Source organism: Arachis ipaensis, chromosome B02 (genome assembly GCF_000816755.2).
Source record: "Arachis ipaensis cultivar K30076 chromosome B02, Araip1.1, whole genome shotgun sequence".
Taxonomy (NCBI): Eukaryota; Viridiplantae; Streptophyta; class Magnoliopsida; order Fabales; family Fabaceae; genus Arachis; species Arachis ipaensis.
Genome location: NC_029786.2, coordinates 11,092,412 through 11,115,881, shown reverse-complemented (window position 1 = coordinate 11,115,881; position 23,470 = coordinate 11,092,412). Strand labels below are relative to the sequence as shown.

The window sequence follows — 23,470 nt, the reverse complement described above, 5'->3', positions numbered from 1 at the left end:
CGATCTCTCTCTCAAAATTATATCATCATTATGGGTAAATTTACATAAAAAAAAAAAAGAAACAGAAGAACTATGATTAGAAATAAAAATGTTAAAACTTTAAAGAATAAAAATAAAACGGATATTATAAATCAGGGGAGTATTTTTATATTTCATCATTTATACATTTTCAATTTCTCATTGAGTTCTACATCATGTGTAGCATGAAGATGTAGCAAAATTAAAGGATACCAAGGATGAAATAAAAGCATGTCGATCCCCTTTGTACCTGACTTTTTGCAAGAACGTGCATTCGATGCAGTATCTACTTTCTTAACAACGCAACTAGGCTACGTGTGGGATTACGAGAAAAGATTTGACAATGTAAGCAAAGCTGTAGAGGCTCTCAAGAATGATAGAGATGGGGTGCGTGATAAAGCCGAAGAAGATGAAGGACGGTATGGGAGAGCTATATATGATAATGTTGTAGAATGGTTGGCTCGTGTGGATGCAATTGTTGCTAAATATGAAAAATTTAAAGAAGAACATGATAAAAATGAAGGATATGCACTTGCTTTTCCATTTCAAAATCTAGACATAAGATATCATCGCAGCAAAAAAGCAGAAGATATCAAAGAAAGGGTTGAAGAATTGCAAAATGAGAAGCATGATAGTATATCTCGTTGGCAGGGCCCGCCTTCTTCAATGGGTTATGCGCTTCCTTCTGTTGAATATGAAGAGCTTGATTCAAGAAAACAAAATATGGAAGATGTTAAAAAAGCCTTGGAAGATTCGAGTGCTACAATGGTTGGTGTTCACGGCCTAGCTGGTATGGGAAAGACTACTTTGGTCATAAAAGCTATTAACACACTTCAAAATCGAGAACCTAAGTTATTTGATATGGTCATTATGGCAAATGTGGGCAAAAATCCAGACATCAGAAAAATTCAAGGACAGATTGCTGACATGCTCGGAATAACATTGCAAGAGGAGAGTGAGTGTCTATCTATCTATCTATATTTTATACCTATAATAAATGCAAACAACTATATTTTCAAAACTGCTCAAACAAAAAAAAGAGACAGTGAATTTTCGGTGGTTGTTTGAGTAGCATTTTTATGAAAAAGTCTAGGATAAGTAATTTTATTAAATTTTGACTAATATATAATTAAAAAAAAATGAGTAATTTTACATTGTTGGATAAAATCTCACACCATTAAAAATATTATTAATGGCTATAAATCACAAAAGTTGCTTCCCCTAACCTTCCTCGCATTTTATTTGTAATGTTCTTTGCTCTTTGGTGGTTTACCTCTACTTCCATTAATTAATAAACGTTTTTTAGACTTTTTTTTTATTTTTTTCTAATTCACTTAAATAATATACTATTTAAAATATTATTATACCAGTCATCAATAATACACATATATAGAGAGAGATCGATCAAATACTACTAGTTTCGTAAAAATATTGGAGTAAGTATTTGGGACAAATCTACAAACATAATATCTAGAATATTGTTAAACTTGATAATTCTTGCACAATCAAACTGCATGGAAAAAAATTATTCATTAAATTAATCATTTAGTTATATAAAATGTGTGTTAAAATAGGATCAATGAAACAAGGAGCGTGCACCTTAAATTAATTAAATGACAAAGATGCTTAATACATAGTGGTCACTTGACTCACTTCCTATTAGACTTGAGAATGAATTAAAGACCGAATGAATCCAACAGCTCAAAATTAAAACTAATTAGTTTTATAATGTAAAGAAACTTTAATTAGTCCTGTATAAATTCACCTTAGTTTGTCTAGCTAAGCATGTTGTCACCCTCACTCTTAGCCACATTATTACTTATTTGTCGGTGAAATCTTAAGTGTAATTAATTTAACATGTAATTATTTTTATGTAAAATTAATAATTAAAAATTATTAAATAATAATTTAATTAATTTTATTAAATTATTTAATAATTTTTAAATATTATCTTAACATAAAAAATATTTTTATATAAATATTTATCTCCTTAATCTTTATCTTCGATGGCTATGCCTTAAGAGAAAAGTGGCCCTAAATAGGTCTGATGGCATTGTTGGGGTTGATTTTTCTTTTTTTTTTCTTTTTTAAAAAATAGTTTTCTGTTGTATTTGTGTTTTATATCTATGATACTTTTATAACGTAGGTGAGTATGCAAGAGCTATTCGCATAAGAGAGAAATTGAAGAAAGAAAAAGACACTCTTATAATCCTTGATGATATGTATACAAAAGTGGACTTGGATATGTTGGGAATTCCATCACAGGGTGAAGATGACAAAAAGAATCTCGTTCTCAAACAAGGAATAAGATCTTCTAATCCCTCTGGAGCAGCTTTAACTAAGGCAGAGACAGAAAATTTTGTTGGTGATAAACAAAATTTGGCAGAGACAAAAAATTTTGTTGGTGATAGACAAAATTTGACAAGATTAAAGTCAGGAATAGATGGTAACAAATTATAATGCACAAATATTTTAATTTTTATTTCCATACGCATATCATATATATATTTATATTAGATAATACCTTAAATTTCTTAAATTTATAAGCAACTTTTTATTATCATATTTATATATTATACATATACTGTTTTGCATTGTATTCAATACTAATATCCATATTTTTGTAGCTAACAAGACGAAAACAGAGAAACAAATTAAAGACACCTCTAGTGGTTCTAGTAAAGCAGGGAAAGCATCACAAGAGAATAAAAAAGGATGCAAGGTTTTGCTAATTTCTGAGGCAAAACGAGTATTGAACCAGATGGATGTGAATGCAAGTTCAATTATCTCTCTAGATGTCATAAATCCTAACGACGCCAAAATATTGTTCAAAAATAAGGTTAGAATCTATTATTTATAAATACATTATTTTTAGCCAACTATTCGTTATTTATATATATCTACATTAAATATTGGATTAAAAAATTTTAATATCGAGCTAAAATATATTTTATGGATATTGGTATTTTTGTGTTTTTCTCAAGATATGGAGATCATTTAACAAAATAAGAAATTGCTGGGTTTGATATCTATTTATGAGATTTTTTTTTTTTGAAAAAAAAATGTTAAGTACAATTTTATGTTTTTAAAATTTCTACTCTTAAAAAAGAGAATTATTGGGTTCGATTTTAGTATTATAAACTTTTAAGATATTTTAATTTTTTGAAATAAAAATTGATGGATCTGATTTGATCAATTAAAAAATAAATTTGAATCTTCTAAATTTTAGATTTTCATTTTAGAGGATAAAATTAGATTTCTTACTATTAAATATTTTTTTTATATATTTTTTTTGTTTCACCTATGAAATAAACAGTGATAGATCATATTTTATTTTCTAAAGTAAAATTCAAACTTCAAAAAATTCAAATCTTTAAAAAATTCCTGGATGCAATTTGAGTCGTATTGAAATTGCTGCAAGAGATTTGTTCTTTCTCCTCTCAGTATGCCAATACAAGCGTATTACACCTCTGTCTCTCACACATGCGTATTTTGCCCAAACCTAAAGATTATTTTTGTGCAATATTGTGACACAAATTTTACAGTATGTTTAGCTACCTTTTCGTTACCATATTGTTTTACCTTGAGAATCAATTTTAATGGAACAAATTTAATGAAAATCTATCTATATATATATCACATACCATATATATTTGACAATTTTGACAATTTATAAAATTTTAATTCAAATTAAAATTATTAAACACTTGAGATTGTGTTACTTTAGTTAACTTAGATTAGGTTGCACCTGAACTTCATCATGAGTAATCCTAGCTAATCATCATAAGAAGGGTAAAAAAATTGTAGAATTTGACTCAAATAGAACCCTAATTATCACTCATAACTTCCTATGAATCCCTTATAATCCAATCAGTAGGTAAGGGTATTAATATCCTAAGCCATAATAAAGTGATAAAACAAAGTAACAAGCTCCAGTGCTCCTTTTTGCACATCCATTGTCCCTCAATCTCAAAATCATTGTCATCACGCCTGACTATTCTGGATTCACCGTACATCTTTGATCCGCTGCTTTCTCTATCGTTCTGCTGGCATTTTCTTCTTCATTTTTCACTTTTCCCTTCTTTTAATGCGTTATTGCGTTTATGATTTTCTACATTTCTCTATGTTCTTTTTTTCTCTGGAGGAAGTCCCAAGTGTTGTTCGCGGAAGAGAATATATCAATGAAATGGTGTTAGGTAGTTGAATTAAGCTCTGTGTGTATTTTGAAGGTGAGAGGGTTGAGTACATTTTTTTAGGGTGAGAGTTTTTTTTTTGTTTTTTTGAAAACTGGTTGGGTTTTGGTTCGATCCGATCAACTGATTTTTATCCAGTTCAATGGTTCAAGAACGGTTTCTGTCTAGGCAATTTTAGATTGTAAATCAAACCGTATAAGTTAGCAGTTCTTGATTGGACAGTTTTACTGTTCGGTCTGATTTGACTGTCTGGTCCGATCCGGTTCGATTTTTAGAACGTTGATACTAATAGTTAGGGAGGAAGATTAGAGAGAATTTGGGGGTTGCACAAGATGTAGATTTTTTTGAGATGAAGGGTAGAGAAGTAAAGGTGCTGAAGGTGAAAATTCTCTTAGATGTAACAAAACCATTGAAGAGATCGCTGAAAATTGTAGAACCAAACAGAAAAGTAATTGAATTGTTGGTCAAGTATGAAAAAATCGGTAATTTTTGTCATTACTGCGGACATTTGGGACATGAGAAAAGAACATGCAGCTCCTTTGTAGAAGATGAGGATGAGAATGAATGTTTGGAGGAGGGATGGGGGACATGGTTGAAGACTGAGAAGTTTGGGAGATGGTATGTATCAGATAAAGAGAATACCAATCTTATTAAGCCCAAAATAAAGGAGTCTCTGAAGAAGGGTTCTCAAAAGCCAATTCTAGTTAGCTTGTTAAGGAGTTTGAAAAAATTATAATGCAGGAGAATAAAAAATATAAGGCGGGAGAGGAACATAGTTTAGTGTACAAAATGCAACATGAAAAAACCTAAAGAAAATCAACTACAACTAACCACAAAGCAAGTTGGGGTAGTAAGGAACAACGCGAATACTCCGCAGAAATTGAAGATGTGGTTAAAATTACATTTAATGAGCAGAGTAGCAAGAGGACAGTGGGAAAAGTAGTGCCGAGCACAAATAATCTCTTCTGTTTTGGCCAGTCAAATGAACTAGAGTAAAAAAAAAGAAGAATCATATAAGAAATTAGCTAGGATGCATGGATGAAAGGAGAGGGATGTGAGTTGAGAGAAGAGGATAACTATGGAGGTAGTAGAAGAATTTGGGACCAAGAAACAGTGATGCAGTGAGGAGGATATAATGATGAGGGAGGGCACCAACCCAGAATTGGCACCCCAAGGTCCATGAAGATGATGACGTGAAACTGTCGGGGTTTGGAAAAATCCCTGATAGTTCACAATATACAAGAGATTAGTAAATCTCATTCTCTCAAAATATTATTTCTATGCGAAACTATCAACAATACTTCGTTCGTTATGAGACAATGTAAGAAGGTGGGGTTCGATAATGTCCATTGTGTAAATTCGTAGGGATTGGCTAGTGGTTTATCTTTGGCATGGAAAACTAATACACTAGTAACAGTGGACAAACATGAGGATTTTTACATTCAATTCAGTTGGACAGATCCGAATAGGACTCAAACTTGTACTGTTTTTACAGTTCACCTACCTAGTAAGGAAAGAATGCGAGAAGCTCAATTTGAAAAGTTGTTGAATTTAATTAAAGATGCAGGGCAGTACTATATAGTGGTTAGAGATTTCAATGCCATTTTAGCCTATCATGAGAAACAAGTAGGGAGGATGAAATTAACCACATCTATAGAGAGTTTTAACAATCTTCTTAATGTAGGCAGGTTAGTGAATTTGGGTTATGAAAGGAGAAAATTTACATGGAACAATAGACAGTTTGGTGGATGCTTTATTAGAGAAAGAATTGGCAGATGTTTGGTTACAGGTGAGTGGAAGTTAAACTTCCCAAATGCAAGTGTTTTGCACTTGTCAGATCAAAGATCCGACCACTTTCCACTGTTGGTTAACTTTGATTTGAATAACAGTAGGCCAAAGAGAAGGTTTAGGTTTTAGGAATGATAGTGTGAGAATGTGGAGGCTATAAGGTTAGTTAGGGAGACGTGGAAGGAAATAGTTGTTAATTCACCAATGTTTTATTCTATTCAGTAAGTTAAAGAAAGTGAGACATAAATTCATGGATTGGCAGGTTCATAGCAATTGCCACTCCCAATGGCAGATCCTAGAACTTGAAGGAAAAATTGAAGCTAAAAAAGAGAAGACTGGTATGGCTGATGGGGTTTTCTTACGGTCTTTAGAGGAGGAGTTATCCGAAGCATACATTAATAAGGAAATATATTGGAAAGAAAAAGGCAGAATCCAGTGGTTGAGATGAGGTGATCAAAATACGAAGCTCTTCTATGCCAAAGCTCAAGCGAGTACTCGAAAAAATAGGTTAGGGCACCTAAAGGATGAAACAGGAGAAGCTCACTTCACGTCCGAGGGTATAGCAGGACAGGCACAGATTTATTTGGAAAACTTGTGTGCTTCTAAAATACCTGAGGCTGCAACTGAAGCACTAAAGACTTTGGAGAGGAAAATCACTAACCATATTAATCGAATTCTCACACGTCTGATTGTAGACAAAGAAATTGAAAGGGTAGTATACTCTATTAATGCTTTTTCAACGTCTGGAGAGGATGGTTTCACCACAAAATTTTTCAATTTTTCTTGGAGGATATCAGGGAGGATACATGTAAAGCAATAAAAAGCTTCTTTGTAAGGGATAAGATACTTAAGGCTTTGAATCACACACATATTTGCTTGATTTCAAAGATACCAGGGGCAGATGCAATGAGCCATATGAGACCAATTAGCCTAAGTACAGTTTTTTATAAAACTATTTCCAAAGTTCTTGTACATAGAAAGCAATTCATCATCGATAAGATTATCAATGAAAACCAGAGTGCTTTTATAAAAGGGAGACACATTAGTGATAATGTTCTAATAACACATGAGTTTATGCATTATTTGAAGTATAGAAGGTATGGGGGATGGGACTTAGCTTTGAAACTAGACATGAGTAAGGCATACAATAGGGTGAAATGGAATTTTCTATGAGAGATGATGCAAATAATGGGTTTTTGCAATAGAAGGATTGACTAGGTTAAGGAATGCATCACTACTGTTTCCTACTCTGTTACTGTGGATGGTCAACCACGTGGATTTTTTAGGCCATCAAGAGGTCTCCGATAAGGAGATCCTCTTTCTCCCTATCTATTTCTCATATGTGCATAGGGGCTCTCTCATCTGCTCCACAGAGGAGAACAAAAAAATTAAGTTGTTGGGCTAAAAATTAATAGTAGATTCCCTTCCATCAGTCATTTGTTATTTTTGCAGACGACTCAATTTTATTTTTCAGAGCAGATGCACTATCATGTCAAAATCTATTGAGAATTCTACAGACTTACAATGACATAACGGCCAAGAAGTGAACCTCAACAAGTCTTCTATTTTCTTCAGCCGAAATACACCTCCCGAATAGAGAGACGAGCTTTTCTACACTGCTGCAGGTCCCACACATTGGCATGCAAAACAAATATATGGAAATTCCTGTATTTATGCACCGGTCAAAGAAAGAAACATTTAGTTACATTAAAGACGAAGTCTCTAAAAAGTTGCTACACTGGAAGAGAACGATGCTTTTAGCAGTGATAAAAAAGTACTAATTAAATTAGTTGGCTTAGCAATCCCATATATACACTTGGTTGCTTTAAACTACTAGAAACATTGATTGAAGAAATTCAAAGGCAGATGATGAAATTTTGGTGGGGGCAAAAACAAGAGAAAACATATTGTATTGGATAAATGGGATACTCTCAGCAGAAGTAAAAGTGAGGAAGGCCTTGGTTTCAAGGACCTGAAGGCTTTCAATCTAGCGATACTAGAAAAACAGGAGTGGAGGCTAACTACAAACACAGACTCTCTAGTTTACAAAGTGCTTAAGAGCCAATATTTTTCCTATTCATACTTCCTTAAAGCTGGCACTGGTACCAACTCATCTTGGATTTGGAGAAGATTATTGGAGGGTCAGAAGGTTCTGGAGAAGGGAATTTTTTGGTAGATAGGTACAGGGTCCCATATACAAATTTGGGAAGAGAATTGGATAGCAAACCACCCATCAACACTAGAGTCTATGAGTCAAAATGCAGTACAAAATGTGGTGTGGATTAAACAACTAATGACTGAACAAGAAACCTGAAATGCAAAACTCATTACAAATACTTTTAACACAAACACAGCCCAACCCATCTTGAATACACCAATCAGAGAAGGAAGAGACAGAATCATATGGAGTAAAGAGAAGAAGGGTACTTATTTGGTGAGCTCAGGTGACAAAATTAGGTACTAATTCTTCCATCCTCTAGTGAAAACATTGCTAGAGTACTTTAGAAAAAAATATTGTGGAGCTCAGTCTGGAAAATGAAATGCCCACCCAAAGTGATGAAAATTTTTGTAGGAAGGCCTTGTATAGAGGAATACTCGTAAGAAAAAAGCTTTATTCTCGGATCAGAGACGTTTCACCGAAGTGCCCAAGATGCAACCGTGAGGAATCGATGAGTCATTATCTGCTAAGCTGCGGCCACTCTCGGCAAGTGTGGAATCTAAGGGGAAAAAGCTCTATTAGCTAAAGAATTCACAGCTACTAGAGGAAGACACTAGAACTTTTACTCTGTTTTATATTATGATAATTGTTTCTTTGAGTATTTTCGACATTTTTAATTGGTTGTCCACGAAGGACCACTCGGTATTCTTTTTTATTAAATGAGTAAGTACTATCTTTGGGAAAAAAGAACACAGTTTATATACGCTTATATAGACTTAAGTAACTAAAAAGAAATCAACCAATACAAAAAAAAGTTCAATACCCAGTCACAATTTTTTTGAAATTACTTTTATCTTTTTTTTTAATACCACAATTTCACCAATCACCACAAAAATATTATCTCAACTACCAATCACTATTGTTGCTGTGCCTGCCATAACTGCCACTGTCGATCACCTCCAGCCAGGGACCACCGCAGACCATCTCTGTCGCTACAGGCCACCTCTATCGCCGACAACCACCTCCTTCATCTACCCACTATTGGTCATCCTAAATTCTAAATCTTAAATCCTAAATCTAAAACCTTAAACCCTAAATTCTAAACCCTCTCTAAATTCAAATATTAAACCCTAAACTTTAAACTCCAAACCCTAAATTCTAACTTTAAACACTAAATTCTAAACATAAATTTTGAATACTAAATCTTAAATTTGTTGGTTTGAATTTTGGATTTTTTATTATTTCTAGTTTTAGATGTTTTGCCTTCTATTTATTGTGAATTGTTGGCTAAAAATTATTGTTTCTCTCTACTTTTTTTTAACAAGTTAGATACTATTTTTTAGATATCATAGCAATAACCTAATTTAAATAGGTTATGCTAGGTAACCTGAAGGTCGTGGAAGGCTTAGAGAAGGGGGTTGAATCTATGCCTTCCATTTAAGTTGCTGTTATGACCCTTTTTAAACAAACTTTCAATTCTGATTCTGTTTGTACTCAGCAGCAGAAATTTATGAGACAATTTATTTTTGTCTCATGAATATCAGAAAACAGAACACAGCAGAGAAGAGAAAAGCTAACACCAGCATGTATCCTGGTTCGGTTGCCTTGTGCTATGCAACCTACGTCCAGTCTCCTCCACAACAATGGAGGAATTTTCACTATAGTTAAAAGTATTACATACACCAATTTCACATTCAAGTTCTACCCTAACTTGATATTGGCTATGCTAATACCTAACTTTTCACTCTTAGTGCTAACCCAATTAAGAAAGGGATACCTCACAGGTACAAGATACAAGACATAAATATACCTAAAGAAATCTGAAATAACTCTAGGCTTTTTTTTTTACTCAGCCTTTTTCCACTCATGGCTTTTACTTGAGCTTTCTCACAATGCCTTTTCTCACAAGAAATTACAGAAAGATAAACATAGAAAAGTACATCACAATCTGTAAAACATGAAGGAGATTGACTTCATTAACAGCCTCTTTGCTATGTGAAAAACCAGATTAGCAAATCTCAGATTCAGTTCTTCATACTGGCAGAATGCATAGGAAGCACTGTCCAGTTAGATGAACTTCTTCAAAGACCTTTTCTCAGAACATACACCTCAAGAACACTGGTTTTCTCTCCTTGCCTCTGAATGAACAAAAAATCTTCTTTTATCTCCTTGCATATTGCTTGGTTGCTCTCCTCTGAGTCCACTCCTCGAGCTGTGTGCTACACCAACCTATCCTTTCACTTTCTTCCATTTACCTCCAAAAATGGAATGCTAGAATAGACCCCTTTTTGCTTGACCGAAAGCCTTAGATCATCATAAACAAATGTTTCCAATGGTAAAATCCTATCTCAGCCATTGAAAACCAACTTGGTCCCCAAGACACACTTTTGACCATAGATTCACAACAGTGTAGATCAGAGAACACTTTTTCCATTTATCCAAAAATGGTAAAGCAGAAGATTTGAGATGAAGTGAAGAAAGTAAGTTGCATGCAAATGGAAATAAATCACCTTTTAATTTCTGACTTAGTTTAATATGGATTGATGTGGGTGATTAGACATTTGCTTTCTGAATAAGCTTTCTCTTTCTTTCTTCTCTATTGAAATGAGTAGGAAGGACGAAGCTCTCTTTCTTGTGTCTTGTTGCTGACCGAAGCAATAAGAGAGAGTGAAGACTTCAATCTTGTATGAGAAGCTTGGTGGGATCAACTTGGAGTGATGGATACGGGCTTGGATCGGGTTTGAAACAAGTTCAGCCCGTTGGTTCCTTGCTTTGTTTTCTTTGGGCTTTTATTGGTTTGTAGCTCGCCAGCTTTGTTTTTGTTATCATTCAATTTTGGGCTACAGCTGAATATTGAATTTTTGGCCTGCATCACTTTAACCAAAATAATTAAAACTAATTAGTTAATTTGCCCAATAAATTATGTTTGTCATCATTAATTAATTTAGTTAATTTCTTAACTCAACAATCTCCCCCTTGATGACAAACATAATTGAAACAATGCTCAAATAGAAATGAATTTGATTTAGGTTAAGGAACTTCCCTTTGAATAATGTTACTTGCTTTTGGGTTGCTCCCCCTTTCTTTTTCAAGAAATGCTCCCCCTAGATTTGTGCTCTTCTCTTCCTTCCTGTTTGCATGTACTCATAGGAAACACAATAATAGACTATATACACTATGTTAACTGTGGATGAAGCAGTCAGCAAGGTTTTCAAACAATTTAACTTCTCATGGACCTGAATCAAGGGATTGTGCAAACAACCAATATATATCTCAAAACTGAACAAAATATATCAGCAATGATACCAGATATCTAGCCCAAAATTGCTCAAGAACTTAGCAATACAAAGCATCACGACTAGCAATGGCAAAGCAGAGCAATAAATCATGTAAAGCAAATTCACATTCTCATGCCAAACAAAACACAGCAGCAGCAAAATTTCAAAATCACAGCAAAATTTCAAAATTTCAAATTCTTCGTTATGCACTACTCCCCCTTTTGTCATTAAGGGTGGAACAAACAGACACAGTAAAACAGCAATGATCAATACAAGTTTTGGTGTCCAAAACTTAGTAAGACATAGCAGCTTATCATGTAAGGCAGATTCATAACTGAAATTCACTTTCAGAAATCATATGACAGCACATTCAAAATTCACATGACAACAACTTATTTAAAATTATCATAGTAGCAGCAATCAAGATTCACAATAAAAATTCAGCAGCAATCAAAATTCACAATCATGCTACTCATACTCATACAGCCACTCTATCTCTAGATTTTCTGAGGAAGTTTTCATGCTTGGTGGCTAGTTTTCTTTACTCCTTACTCCTAGCAAACAAATGGTTTGACTGAGAAACAAATTCCTGCACCACATCCTTAAAAAAACTTCATATAGAACAGTTTTGTATCTAGTGAAGGCCGAAGTTCCCGTGGAGGATGGAGGAGGAGATTCCTCAGGAATGAAATCACGATCATCATTATCAAGAACCGGCCTTTCAGAACGAGTGGGTCTCTTGTTGTTTCACTGAACCACCTTCCTTTAGATAAGAGTGTCTATTCTCATATGACTCTTTAGACAAAACAACACCAAAGTGTTCAAAAATGCAAGTTAAGAATATGCCATAAGGAAGAGCTTTATCTTTCTCACTTATAACAAAATTAAACATGTATCTTACCATCAAATAAGAAAAAGATTTCTATTTTAGTGAGAAGGGCATACAAAACAAGAGTGTTAGTATAAGAGACCCTTTGATATGAACCACTTTGAGAAAGAATGATGTGGTTGACAATTCGGTGCAATTGAGCATGTTCATATCCTAGGGCTTTGTGAGTGGGTGTAATGCCATTAATCAGGGAAACATGTTCACAAACATGAGTCAAAGCATCATTGAAAGAAATACCAACTCCTTCATCCCACTTACCCGAAGTAAATGCACAAGCCCCAATATCAATGTATTTCAATGAATCACTGATTGTTTCATAATTTAACACAATGTGTCGCCCCTTGACATAAGAAAGAACACTGTCCTCATGGTAAATCATATTAGCATAAAACTCTTTGACCAAAGGTGGGTGCATTGGCTTTTTGATGTTAAAAAGATGATTCCAGTCCAAAAATTCCAATGTTTCAATCAAAAGAAAAATCTTTCTTTTTCAGATTTGGTAAATCAACCAAAAAGACTTGACATCACAAAGAAAAGTGATTTAATCTTATTAAAAAATTAAAACAGAAAGTAATTTTAAATATGAAAACTTTTTACTAAAGGACAAAAAGAACAAATTAAAATAAAATGAAACACATGTATGATGTAGCACTCATTTAAGCCCAGAGTTGGTTCATTTTAAGGAAACATGTATGGACCACACAGAATCTGAATATTTAAGATAGGCCCAGATGATTCAGCACGTGCAATAAGGCTAGAGAATGCAGTTTAAAGAGAAGGTTCTTCATTTGCCCAGAATTTTCTCATACCTGTTTATAAGACAAAAAGCTCAAGAAAACACATTAGCAATTTTCAAACAATGAATCATAGTTTAAAATTCCTAGGCTAGTCCTAAGCATGCCGAATCTGTCCTCAGCAAGTGGTTTTGTGAAAATATCTGCTAATTGCTCCTCCAATTTAACAAATTTAATGCTAATATCCCCCTTTTGGACACGTTCTCTTATTGAGTGAAATTTCACTTCAATATGTTTAGTCCTAGAGTGCAAAACTGGATTTTTAGAAATATTAATGGCACTCATGTTATCACACAGCAAGGGAATATTTTCAGCATTTAATTTGTAATCGGCAAACTGTGTTTTTAACCACATAAGCTGAGAACAGCAAGAAGAAGCAGCTATATACTCAGCCTCTGCAGTGGATAAAGCCACTGTTGGCTACTTCTTACTTGACCAAACATTCAAGGACCTTCCAAGGAAGCAGCATAAGCCCGAAGTGCTCCTTCTATCAACTCTATCACCAGCAAAATCTGCATCACAATAATCAACTGCAGAAAAATCATCAATCTTAGGATACCAAAGATCAAAGTTAGATGTGCCATGAACATATCTAATGATCCTCTTAACTGCAGAAAGATGTGACTCTTTAGGTTTGGATTGGAACCTTGAACACAATCCAACACTTTGCACAATATCGGATCTAGAGGAAGTTAAGTACATAAGAGAACCAATCATTCCTCTATACCTAGTCTCATCTACATCTTTCTCAGTTTCTCCCTTATCTAATTTTGAATTAGGGTACATGGGAGTCCCCATGGGTTTGGCATTTTTCATACCAAATTTCTTAACCAATTCCTTGGCATACTTCTCTTGATGAATGAAAATACCATTTTCAGTTTGTTTAGTTTGTAGCCCAAGGAAAAAATTAAGTTCACCCATCATACTCATGTCAAATTCACTTGTCATGAGTTTTCCAAATTTAGAACAAAGGGATTCATTGGCTGATCCAAAAATAATGTCATCAACATATATTTGGACTAGAATAAAAGAATCATTAGAATTCTTGATGAATAGAGTTGTGTCTGTGGTGCCTCTTTGAAAACTATTTTTCAAAAGAAAAGAGCTAAGTCTCTCATACCAAGCTCTAGGAGCTTGTCTTAAACCATAGAGAGCTTTAGATAGTTCGAAAACATGATTAGAATGCTCTTTATTTTCAAAATCAGGTGGTTGCTCCACATACACTTCTCTATCTATCACACCATTCAAAAATGCACATTTCACATCCATTTGATATAATTTAAAACCATAAAATGCAGCATAAGCTAAGAGAAGTCTTATTGCTTCCATTCGGGCAACAGAGGCAAAGGATTCATCAAAGTCTATTCTTTCTTCTTGGTCATATCCTTGTGCCACCAGCCTTCCCTTGTTTCTTGAATGCTTCCATCTTCTCCTAACTTGTTCCGAAATATCCACTTGGTGCCGGTCACTTTCTTTCCACTTGGCCTTGGAACCAAAGTCCACACTTGATTCTTCTCAAACTCAAGAAGCTCATCCTCCATTGCTTTAACCCAAGAAGGGTCACTAAGGGCTTCTTTGACATTTTGAGGCTCCATTTGTGAGAGAAGGGCAATGTTTGTTCCTTCATTTTCTTTTCTTGTTGAGGACCGAGTTCTAACTCCATGAGAGACATCTCCAATGACAAATTCCTCAGGATAATTCTTCAAGAATCTCCATTCACGATGTCTGGTGGACTTGGAGGCAGTTTCAGTCACCAAAGGATTCTGGGTGCTGCTGGCTTCAGGATTTCCTTCAGATTCATGAGACAAAATGGAATTGTCTCTTGAATTTTCAGCTACTGTAGTTTCTGGTTCAGTTTGAACAGAATTTCCATTTTCTTGATTTTGCACAGTTTCATCATCCTTTTGAGCTTGATTTTCTGCATCACAATCTTCCAAAATACTTTGCACCAAGTTAGTATCACAAAATGTAACATGTATGGATTCCTCAATAATCCTAGCATCATGATGATAAACTCTATATGCTTTACTAGTTGTGGAATATCCTACAAACAAACACTCATACGCCTTTGGATCAAATTTACCCAAATTATCCTTGTTATTTAAAACAAAACATTTGCATCCAAAGATGTGCAAGTAGTCTAAGTTTGGTGGGTAACCTTTCCAAAGTTCATAAGGAGTTTTCTTAAAAAATTTTCTTATGATTGTTCTATTCAAAATGTGACAAGCTGTGTTAACCGCTTCAGCCCAAAGGAATTTTGGAACATTACTCTCACAAAGCATAGCTCTTGTCATTTTTTGTATGCTTCTATTTCTTCTTTCTACCACACCATTTTGTTGTGGTGCTCTTGGACAAGAGAAGTTGTGAGATATTCCAAATTCCTCACAAAAGGATTCAAATAAATTGTTTTCAAATTCAGTTCCATGATCACTTCTTATAGAAGAGATTTTTAAATCCTTTTCATTTTGAATTTTCTTGAAAAAAGGTTCAAAGACCGAAAAGGCTTCATTTTTGTGTGCAAGAAATAAAACCCAACCAAACCTAGTATAGTCATCCATAATCACTAAACTATAATGTTTACCACCTAGGCTTTGAGTTCTTGTTGGACCAAATAAATCAATGTGTAGCAATTCAAGTGGTCTTTTAGTGGAGATGTCTTCCTTTGGTTTAAAGGAACTTTTAGTTTTTTTTCTCATTTGGAAAGCATCACAATTGATGTCTTTGTCAAATTTTATCAATGGAAGACCTCTTACAAATTCTTTCTTCACAAGTTTGTTTATTTGAAACATACTTGCATGGCCCAATCTCTTGTGCCATAACCACTTTTCAGATTCTTTAGAATGAAAACAAGCTACGTTTTGATCCTTTAGTTCATCAAGAGTAAGTCCATACACATTATTAAAACGCTTGGCAACAAAAAGTACTTCATTTGTTTTCTCATTAACAAAACAGTATTCAAGTCTTTTGAAAGTCACTAAATATCTTAAATCACACAGCTGACTTATACTCAAAAGATTGTGCTTCAAACCACATACCAAAAGTACATCATCAATGAAAGTAGATTGTTCATTACCTACTTTTCCAACAGCAATAATTTTACCTTTACCATCATCTCCAAAGGTCACAAAATCTCCATCATACTTGTTTAGTTTGATGAAGTAAGTTGACCTTCCAGTCATGTGCCTTGAGCATCCACTATCCATGTACCACATGTCCTTTTTGTTCTTGGATGCTAGGCAAATCTGCATGAAGAGTTTCAAGTAGCCTTAGGTATCCAAATTAATTTTGATCCTTTGAAGTTAATCCATCTTGGTTGCCCAAGTGCATTGAAATCACAAACAACATTATAAATTTGGTTTCCCACAACTCTCTTTTCAATGAAACATTGTGCATATGAGTGACCAAATTTTTTACAATTAACACAATGATTTTCTGATGTGTGTCGCTGAAATTGAGGTGAGTTATTTTGCTTGAAATGATTAAAGGATTGAAATTTTCTGGTTTTTAGAAGAGATGCATTTCTTTTGACAAACTGATTTTTATTAAAATTATTCCTCTTTGCAAAAATATTTTCACCAGAATTTTTTTGAACATTTGGACTTTTCGAATATGAGGTTTTGTTGTAAAATGGTGGTTTCTTGAAAGCAACCTCATTTTTCGAAATGTATCCCAAACCTGGGCTGTTTGGACTCGGTTCGGTTCTTGGTGAAGGCTCAGTTTCACTTGTGTATACTTCATCAAATTTTTCTTCAAATGTTGGAACATATCCAATACCAGATTTGTTTGGTATGGATTTGGTATTTGATGAAGAAGCCACAAACTTTATAGAGGAAACATTGGAAACTGCATCTTCCTTGGCTATGTAACATAAACCAGATTTTTCAAATAATGGTCTTTGGCTTGCAAGCAATTTGTCCAAGTTACTAGAACTTTGAGCAAATTTTGCTAAGTCACCATTCAGTCTTTTAATCATGTCATTTAATCTTTTATTTTTAGCAATTAACTCATGAGAAGGATCCACAATGTGCTTTCCTTTTAACTTTTCAAGTTCAGATTTTAGAAATGTGTTTTCTTCAATAATGTCCAATGCACATTCTGTTTGCTTCACTTTTTCTTTTAAAAAATTATTTTCACCTCTTAACACATCTTTTTCAGATCTGCACTCATTGTATTTGTTAAGCAGTTTTGAGGTGTTCAAGGTGAGATCATCAATAATAGCATGTAAATCTTCCATAGACAAATCAAAGTAATTTACCTCATCAAAATTATTGTTTCCAGCCATGAAACAGTCTTTGTCTTCACCTTCAGATTCTTCTTCCTCATTGGAGTCGTTCTCGAGATCCTCCCAAGCTGCCATGAGCACTCTCTTCCTTTCCTTCTTTCCTTTGTCATCCTTTTTGAGCTTTGGACAGTTTAGCTTGAAGTGTCCAGCCTCCTTGCAATGATGACACGTAACTTTGCTCAAGTCCATCTTGTGTTCCTTTGAGATTGAACCCTTGTATTTGCCCTTGTTCTTCATCATCCTTCTAAATCTCCTAGCAAAAAACATAAGCTCATCATCTGAAATACCATCATTAGACTCACTCTCTTTTGGTTCTATTTTTGACTTGAGGGCTATTCTCTTTTTCTTTGAGTCTGTGTTTATGTGTGTGGTTTCATAGGCAAGAAGTTTTTCTCTCAGCTCATCATAGGTTATGGGGCTTAGGTTGTTGCTCTCGGTTAGGACAGTGGCAGTGGTTTTCCATTCTTTTGTGAGGCTTCTAAGGAGTTTTCTCACCAAGATTTGTTCTGCATAGTTTGTACCCATAGCATCAAGGTTGTTGATTATGATTGAGAATCTCTCAAACGCTTCATCAATGCTTTCTCCATCCTTCATGTTAAACATCTCGTACTCTTTTCGCAGCATATCAATCCTCGTTTCTTTGACTTGTTTAGTACCTTCGTGTGTAACCTGGAGTTTTTTCCAGATTTCTTTGGCTGTCTTGCATCTAGACACCTTTCGGTACTCTTCAAAACTGATAGCACAGTGAAGAAGGTTGATGGCTTTGGCATTCAGCTCCATCTTCTTCTTGTCGTCTTCATTCCACTCAGCTTCTTCTTTTGGAGTCACCACTCCATCAGCACTTGTTTTTGTTGGGATCTTGGGACCGCTCACAATAATCTTCCATATGTTGTAGTCAATGGATTGGATGAAGATCCTTATCCTTTCTTTCCAGTAGGCATAGTTCTTCCCGTTGAAGAAAAGTGGCCAGTTGTTTGACTAGCCTTCAGTGAGGGTGTAGGCAACTGTGGTTGTGCCCAAGTTGTTTGCCATTGGATCTTTACTCCAAGCGGTTAAGCTTGATTCTTGAGACCTTAGCTCCTGATACCAATTGAAGGTTGTGGTAGGCTTAGAGAAGGGGGTTTGAATCTATGCCTTCCTTTTAAGTTGCTGTTATGACCCTTTTTAAACAAACTTTCAATTCTGATTCTGTTTGTACTCAGCAGCAGAAATTTATGAGACAATTTATTTTTGTCTCATGAATATTAGAAAATAGAACACAGTAGAGAAGAGAAAAGCTAACACCAGCATGTATCCTGTTCGGTTGCCTTGTGCTATGCAACCTACGTCCAGTCTCCTCCACAACAATGGAGGAATTTTTACTATAGTTAAAAGTATTACATACACCAATTTCACACTCAAGTTCTACCCTAACTTGATATTGGCTATGCTAATACCTAACTCTTCACTCTTAGTGCTAACCCAACTAAGAAAGGGATACCTCACAGGTACAAGATACAAGACATAAACATACCTAAAGAAATCTGAAATAACTCTAGCCTTTTCTCTCAAGTGTTTCACTCAACCTTTTTCCACTCATGGCTTTTACTTGAGCTTTCTCACAATGCCTTTTCTCACAAGAAATTACAGAAAGATAAACATAGAAAAGTACATCACAATCTGTAAAACATGAAGGAGATTGACTTCATTAACAACCTCTTTGCTATGTGAAAAACCAGATTAGCAAATCTCAGATTCAGTTCTTCATACTGGCGGAATGCATAGGAAGCACTGTCCAGTTAGATGAACTTCTTCAAAGACCTTTTCTCAGAACATACACCTCAAGAACACTGGTTTTCTCTCCTTGCCTCTGAATGAACAAAAAATCTTCTTTTATCTCCTTGCATGTTGCTTGGTTGCTCTCCTCTGAGTCCACTCCTCGAGCTGTGTGCTACACCAACCTATCCTTTCACTTTCTTCCATTTACCTCCAAAAATGGAATGCTGGAATAGATCCCTTTTTGCTTGACCGAAAGCCTTAGATCATCATAAACAAATGTTTCCAATGGTAAAATCCTATTTCAGCCATTGAAAACTAACTTGGTCCCCAAGACATACTTTTGACCATAGATTCACAGCAATGTAGATCAGAGAACACTTTTTCCATTTATCCAAAAATGGTAAAGCAGAAGATTTGAGATGAAGTGAAGAAAGTAAGTTGCATGCAAATGGAAATAAATCACCTTTTAATTTCTGACTTAGTTTAATATGGATTGATGTGGGTGATTAGACATTTGCTTTCTGAATAAGCTTTCTCTTTCTTTCTTCTCTGTTGAAATGAGTAGGAAGGACGAAGCTCTCTTTCTTGTGTCTTGTTGCTGACCGAAGCAATAAGAGAGAGTGAAGACTTCAATCTTGTATGAGAAGTTTAGTGAGATCAACTTGGAGTGATGGATACGGGCTTGGATCGGGTTTGAAACAAGTTCAGCCCGTTGGTTCCTTGCTTTGTTTTCTTTGGGCTTTTATTGGTTTGTAGCCCGCCAGCTTTGTTTTTGTTATTATTCAATTTTGGACTGCAGCTGAATATTGAATTTTTGGTCTGCATCACTTTAACCAAAATAATTAAAACTAATTAGTTAATTTGCCCAATAAATTCATGTTTGTCATTATTAATTAATTTAGTTAATTTCTTAACTCAACATAACCAATAACTTTTTTCAACAACATGAACAACCACCAATCAAATCAAAACACACTACACCTCCAAATTACTCATCTAAATCTTAATATTAGAATAACCATCCGCACACCTAATGAAATGAACATCTGATATATTCATTGTTCACATTATTTAGTATTTTCACTGTCTACCTATACTTTTCCAATTTAAATTGCATTTTGTATGTTGCACAGTAGCCTACACATATACACTTTGTTTGCTCCTTTGATTTCAAATATTTTCAGCCCCTATTTGCATGGTAATTAGACCGCATATTTTATTTGTAGTATATGTATTATCAAAATCCAATATATTGTTACTTTAAACTTGTTAAAGTACTAGACAATTTTCTTTTCTCATAAAATTGTTGTGATTATATATCATATGATATTGTATTCAATACTTATATTCTTTTTGTGCAAAATAGGTAGGAATAACAGATGAGAAAAATTCTGATCTTGAACGGCTAGCCATTGACATTGCCAAGAAGTGTCACGGGTTGCCCATGTCAATAGTTACAACTGCAAAGGCATTGAAAAATCAAAGCCGCTCAGTTTGGGAGGAGACCCTTAACACACTTGAAAGACAAAAGCTTGCAGGAACACCTGAGTATTCTACAAAGTTGAGTTATGAGCTTCTAGCAAATGAGGAGCTCAAGCTTATCTTCTTGCTTTGTGCTTGTATGGGTCAAGATGCATTGGTCTCAGACTTAGTGAGACTATGCATTGGTTTGGGTTTTCTTGAAGGTGTCTATACAGCAAAGGAAGCCAGAGATCAAGTGCAAATGTTGCTTATCCATTTAAAAGAGTCAGGTTTGTTGTCTGACAGTTACTCAAATGATCGTTTCACTATGCAAAATCTTGTTCGCAATGCAGCTTTGTTGATAGCATCAGAGAATAATGTGTTCGTGCTGGCAAAAAGAAAGCTAGATGAATGGCCTGATGATGATAAACTTGAAAGGTACACTTCTGTTTTCTTACATCATTGTGATGTCAACACTGAGGAGTTTCCTAAAAGTTTAAAATGTCCTAAACTAAAAGTCTTTCATTTTCACAATAATCATCAACATTTCGAAATACCAAATGACTTCTTCCGAGAAATGAAAGAACTTAGAGTGTTGGTTCTGCTTGGCATTGATCTCTCCAAAATGTCTTCATCAATGAAATGCCTAACAAAACTCCGAAAGCTTTGTTTGGAGCAATGCATTAATCTAGATGAGGAATTATGCAACAGTATTGGCACGTTCATGAAGAATCTAAGAATTCTAAGCTTTTCTGGATCTGATATTAAAAGCTTGCCTACTAAATTGAAGGGTTTGTCAAAGCTGCAAATTCTTGACTTAAGTAATTGCTCCCAACTAAAATCAATTCAAGCTGGTGTAATATCTAGCTTGACTAATTTGGAGGAGTTGTACATGAGAAACACTTTGGTTGAATGGAGGGTGGATAACAGAGAGGAAAGTGAAAACAAAAATGCTAGTCTTTCGGAGTTGGGACATCTAAATCAAATAACAAATGTTGACTTACAAATCCCAAGTGTTGCCCATTTGCCAGAAAACTTGTTCTTTGATAAGCTGCATAGCTATAAAATTGTAATTGGCTCGTCAAGTACACATTTGGAGCCAGATTTCAAGATTCCGGAGAAATATCAACTGTTGAGGTATTTGGCGATACTGGAGAAAAAGATTGGCATTCATTCTCAGAAAGGGATCAAAATGTTGTTTGAAAGAGTTGAGAATTTGTTGCTGGAAGAACTCAACGGTGTCCAAGATATCTTTTATGCACTGAATTTGAAAGGGTTTCCATGTCTTAAGACTTTGTCTATTGTGAGTACTTGTAGCATTCGATATTTGATCAACCCACAGGAGAGGAAGCATCCCGAGAATGCTTTTCCGAAACTGGAGACATTGCACCTCTACAAGCTCGATAACATGGAGCAACTATGCTCTCGTGTGTCATTTTCATCCTCCTCATTTTGTAAACTAAAAGTTGTCAAGATTAAGCTTTTGGGTTTATTAAAGAATGTCTTTGTAATGTCTATGGTCAAGCATTTGGTTGCTCTTCAAACAATTGAAATTTTAGAATGTAACTCTCTAAAGGAGATTGTCTTTGCGGAAGATACACAAGATTCTAACACGTCGAAGCCTCTTAAGTTTCAAGAATTACGCACTTTGACATTAAAATCATTACCTGAGTTTCATGGATTCTGTTCCATTTCATCTACAGCGCAACAAAAAGTATTGTTCGATGAGCAGGTCAGTTCAGAACTATAGAACAAATTTATTTTTCTTTTACATTTTAAATTTTAGTTAGTCAACATTTACACATGATGGTTTTTTTTCTCATTTGACATAAATTAATAGTTATTATTATTTGTGCTTCTTCATAGGTTGAATTCTCAAAATTAGAGAGATTGGAGTTGTCCTCTATCCAAATCCACCAAATATGGAATGGCAAAAATCCTCCTTTTGGAAAATTGGTACACTTGGAAGTGAATGGTTGTGGTAATTTAAAAAGTTTGTTAACATTGTCTATGGCTATAAATATGAAGACTCTCCAAAGCCTATCTGTCAGCGAGTGTGACAAAATGAGGCTTATTCTTCTCAAAGAGAACAGCAATGGTACTGAAAGTGAAAAGAAGGTATGTACGTAATTTGGCCATTCCATATATTTTTATTTCATAACAACAAATGAATAAGATTCATATATCATTATTACAACAAAATTGTGCATTCTTGACTGTTGTTAGTGTAGAAGAAACAATTATTTTAGAGTAGTAGTATTTATTTTTTGACAAATAATAATTGTTTAAGAAAGTATTTAAATATATTTTGGACTACTAATAATTATTTTAAAAAAGGCATTTGGTATTTTTAATGTTCAATAATTGTATATGTATGGAAAAGTATGAAAACAATGTGAATACTAAACAATGTGAACAATGGATATGTATATATATTCAAAAGTACTTTTCACGCGGACATATTAATTGTTAAAGTAAAAGTTTTTTTTGACAATATTATTATTATTATTATTATTATTATTATTATTATTATTGATGGTAAAAATCAAGTGAATACTTTTTTTTTTAGAATTTTAGCCGTCAAGACTACTAAATACCTTTTTATAATTAGTGATCTCCAAAAATACATTTGAATATTCTTTTTGACACAATTATTAATTGGCAACAATATCTTTTTTTTACAATTTGTAACCGTAAATAATATTCTATCAAAATAATAAATTTTAATAACGGTCAAAGTTTCTATCTTTCTCATAGTGAATTAAAGATAAGATGAAAATTTTATTCACTATTAACTCTTATTTTATAGAGTCACTCTTACTATTAATGAAAATTATATGACACATAGAAT

At 34.2% G+C, this 23,470-nt stretch overlaps 1 protein-coding gene across 2 annotated transcripts in view; it reads left to right on the top strand.

Moving 5' to 3' along the window:
- The window catches only part of LOC107624972, a 37,566-nt gene continuing 14,102 nt past the window's right edge, over positions 7-23,470 (top strand). For both annotated transcript variants that reach the window (XR_001617028.2, XM_016327472.2), the window contains exons 1-5: positions 7-973; positions 2,165-2,464; positions 2,646-2,857; positions 20,525-22,351; positions 22,486-22,737. Coding sequence is in view for 1 of the 2 variants with exons in the window: in XM_016327472.2 (XP_016182958.1) it covers positions 250-973; positions 2,165-2,464; positions 2,646-2,857; positions 20,525-22,351; positions 22,486-22,737 (3,315 nt within the window). In the remaining variant the exon portion in view is untranslated. The remainder of the gene's footprint in view (positions 974-2,164; positions 2,465-2,645; positions 2,858-20,524; positions 22,352-22,485; positions 22,738-23,470) is intronic.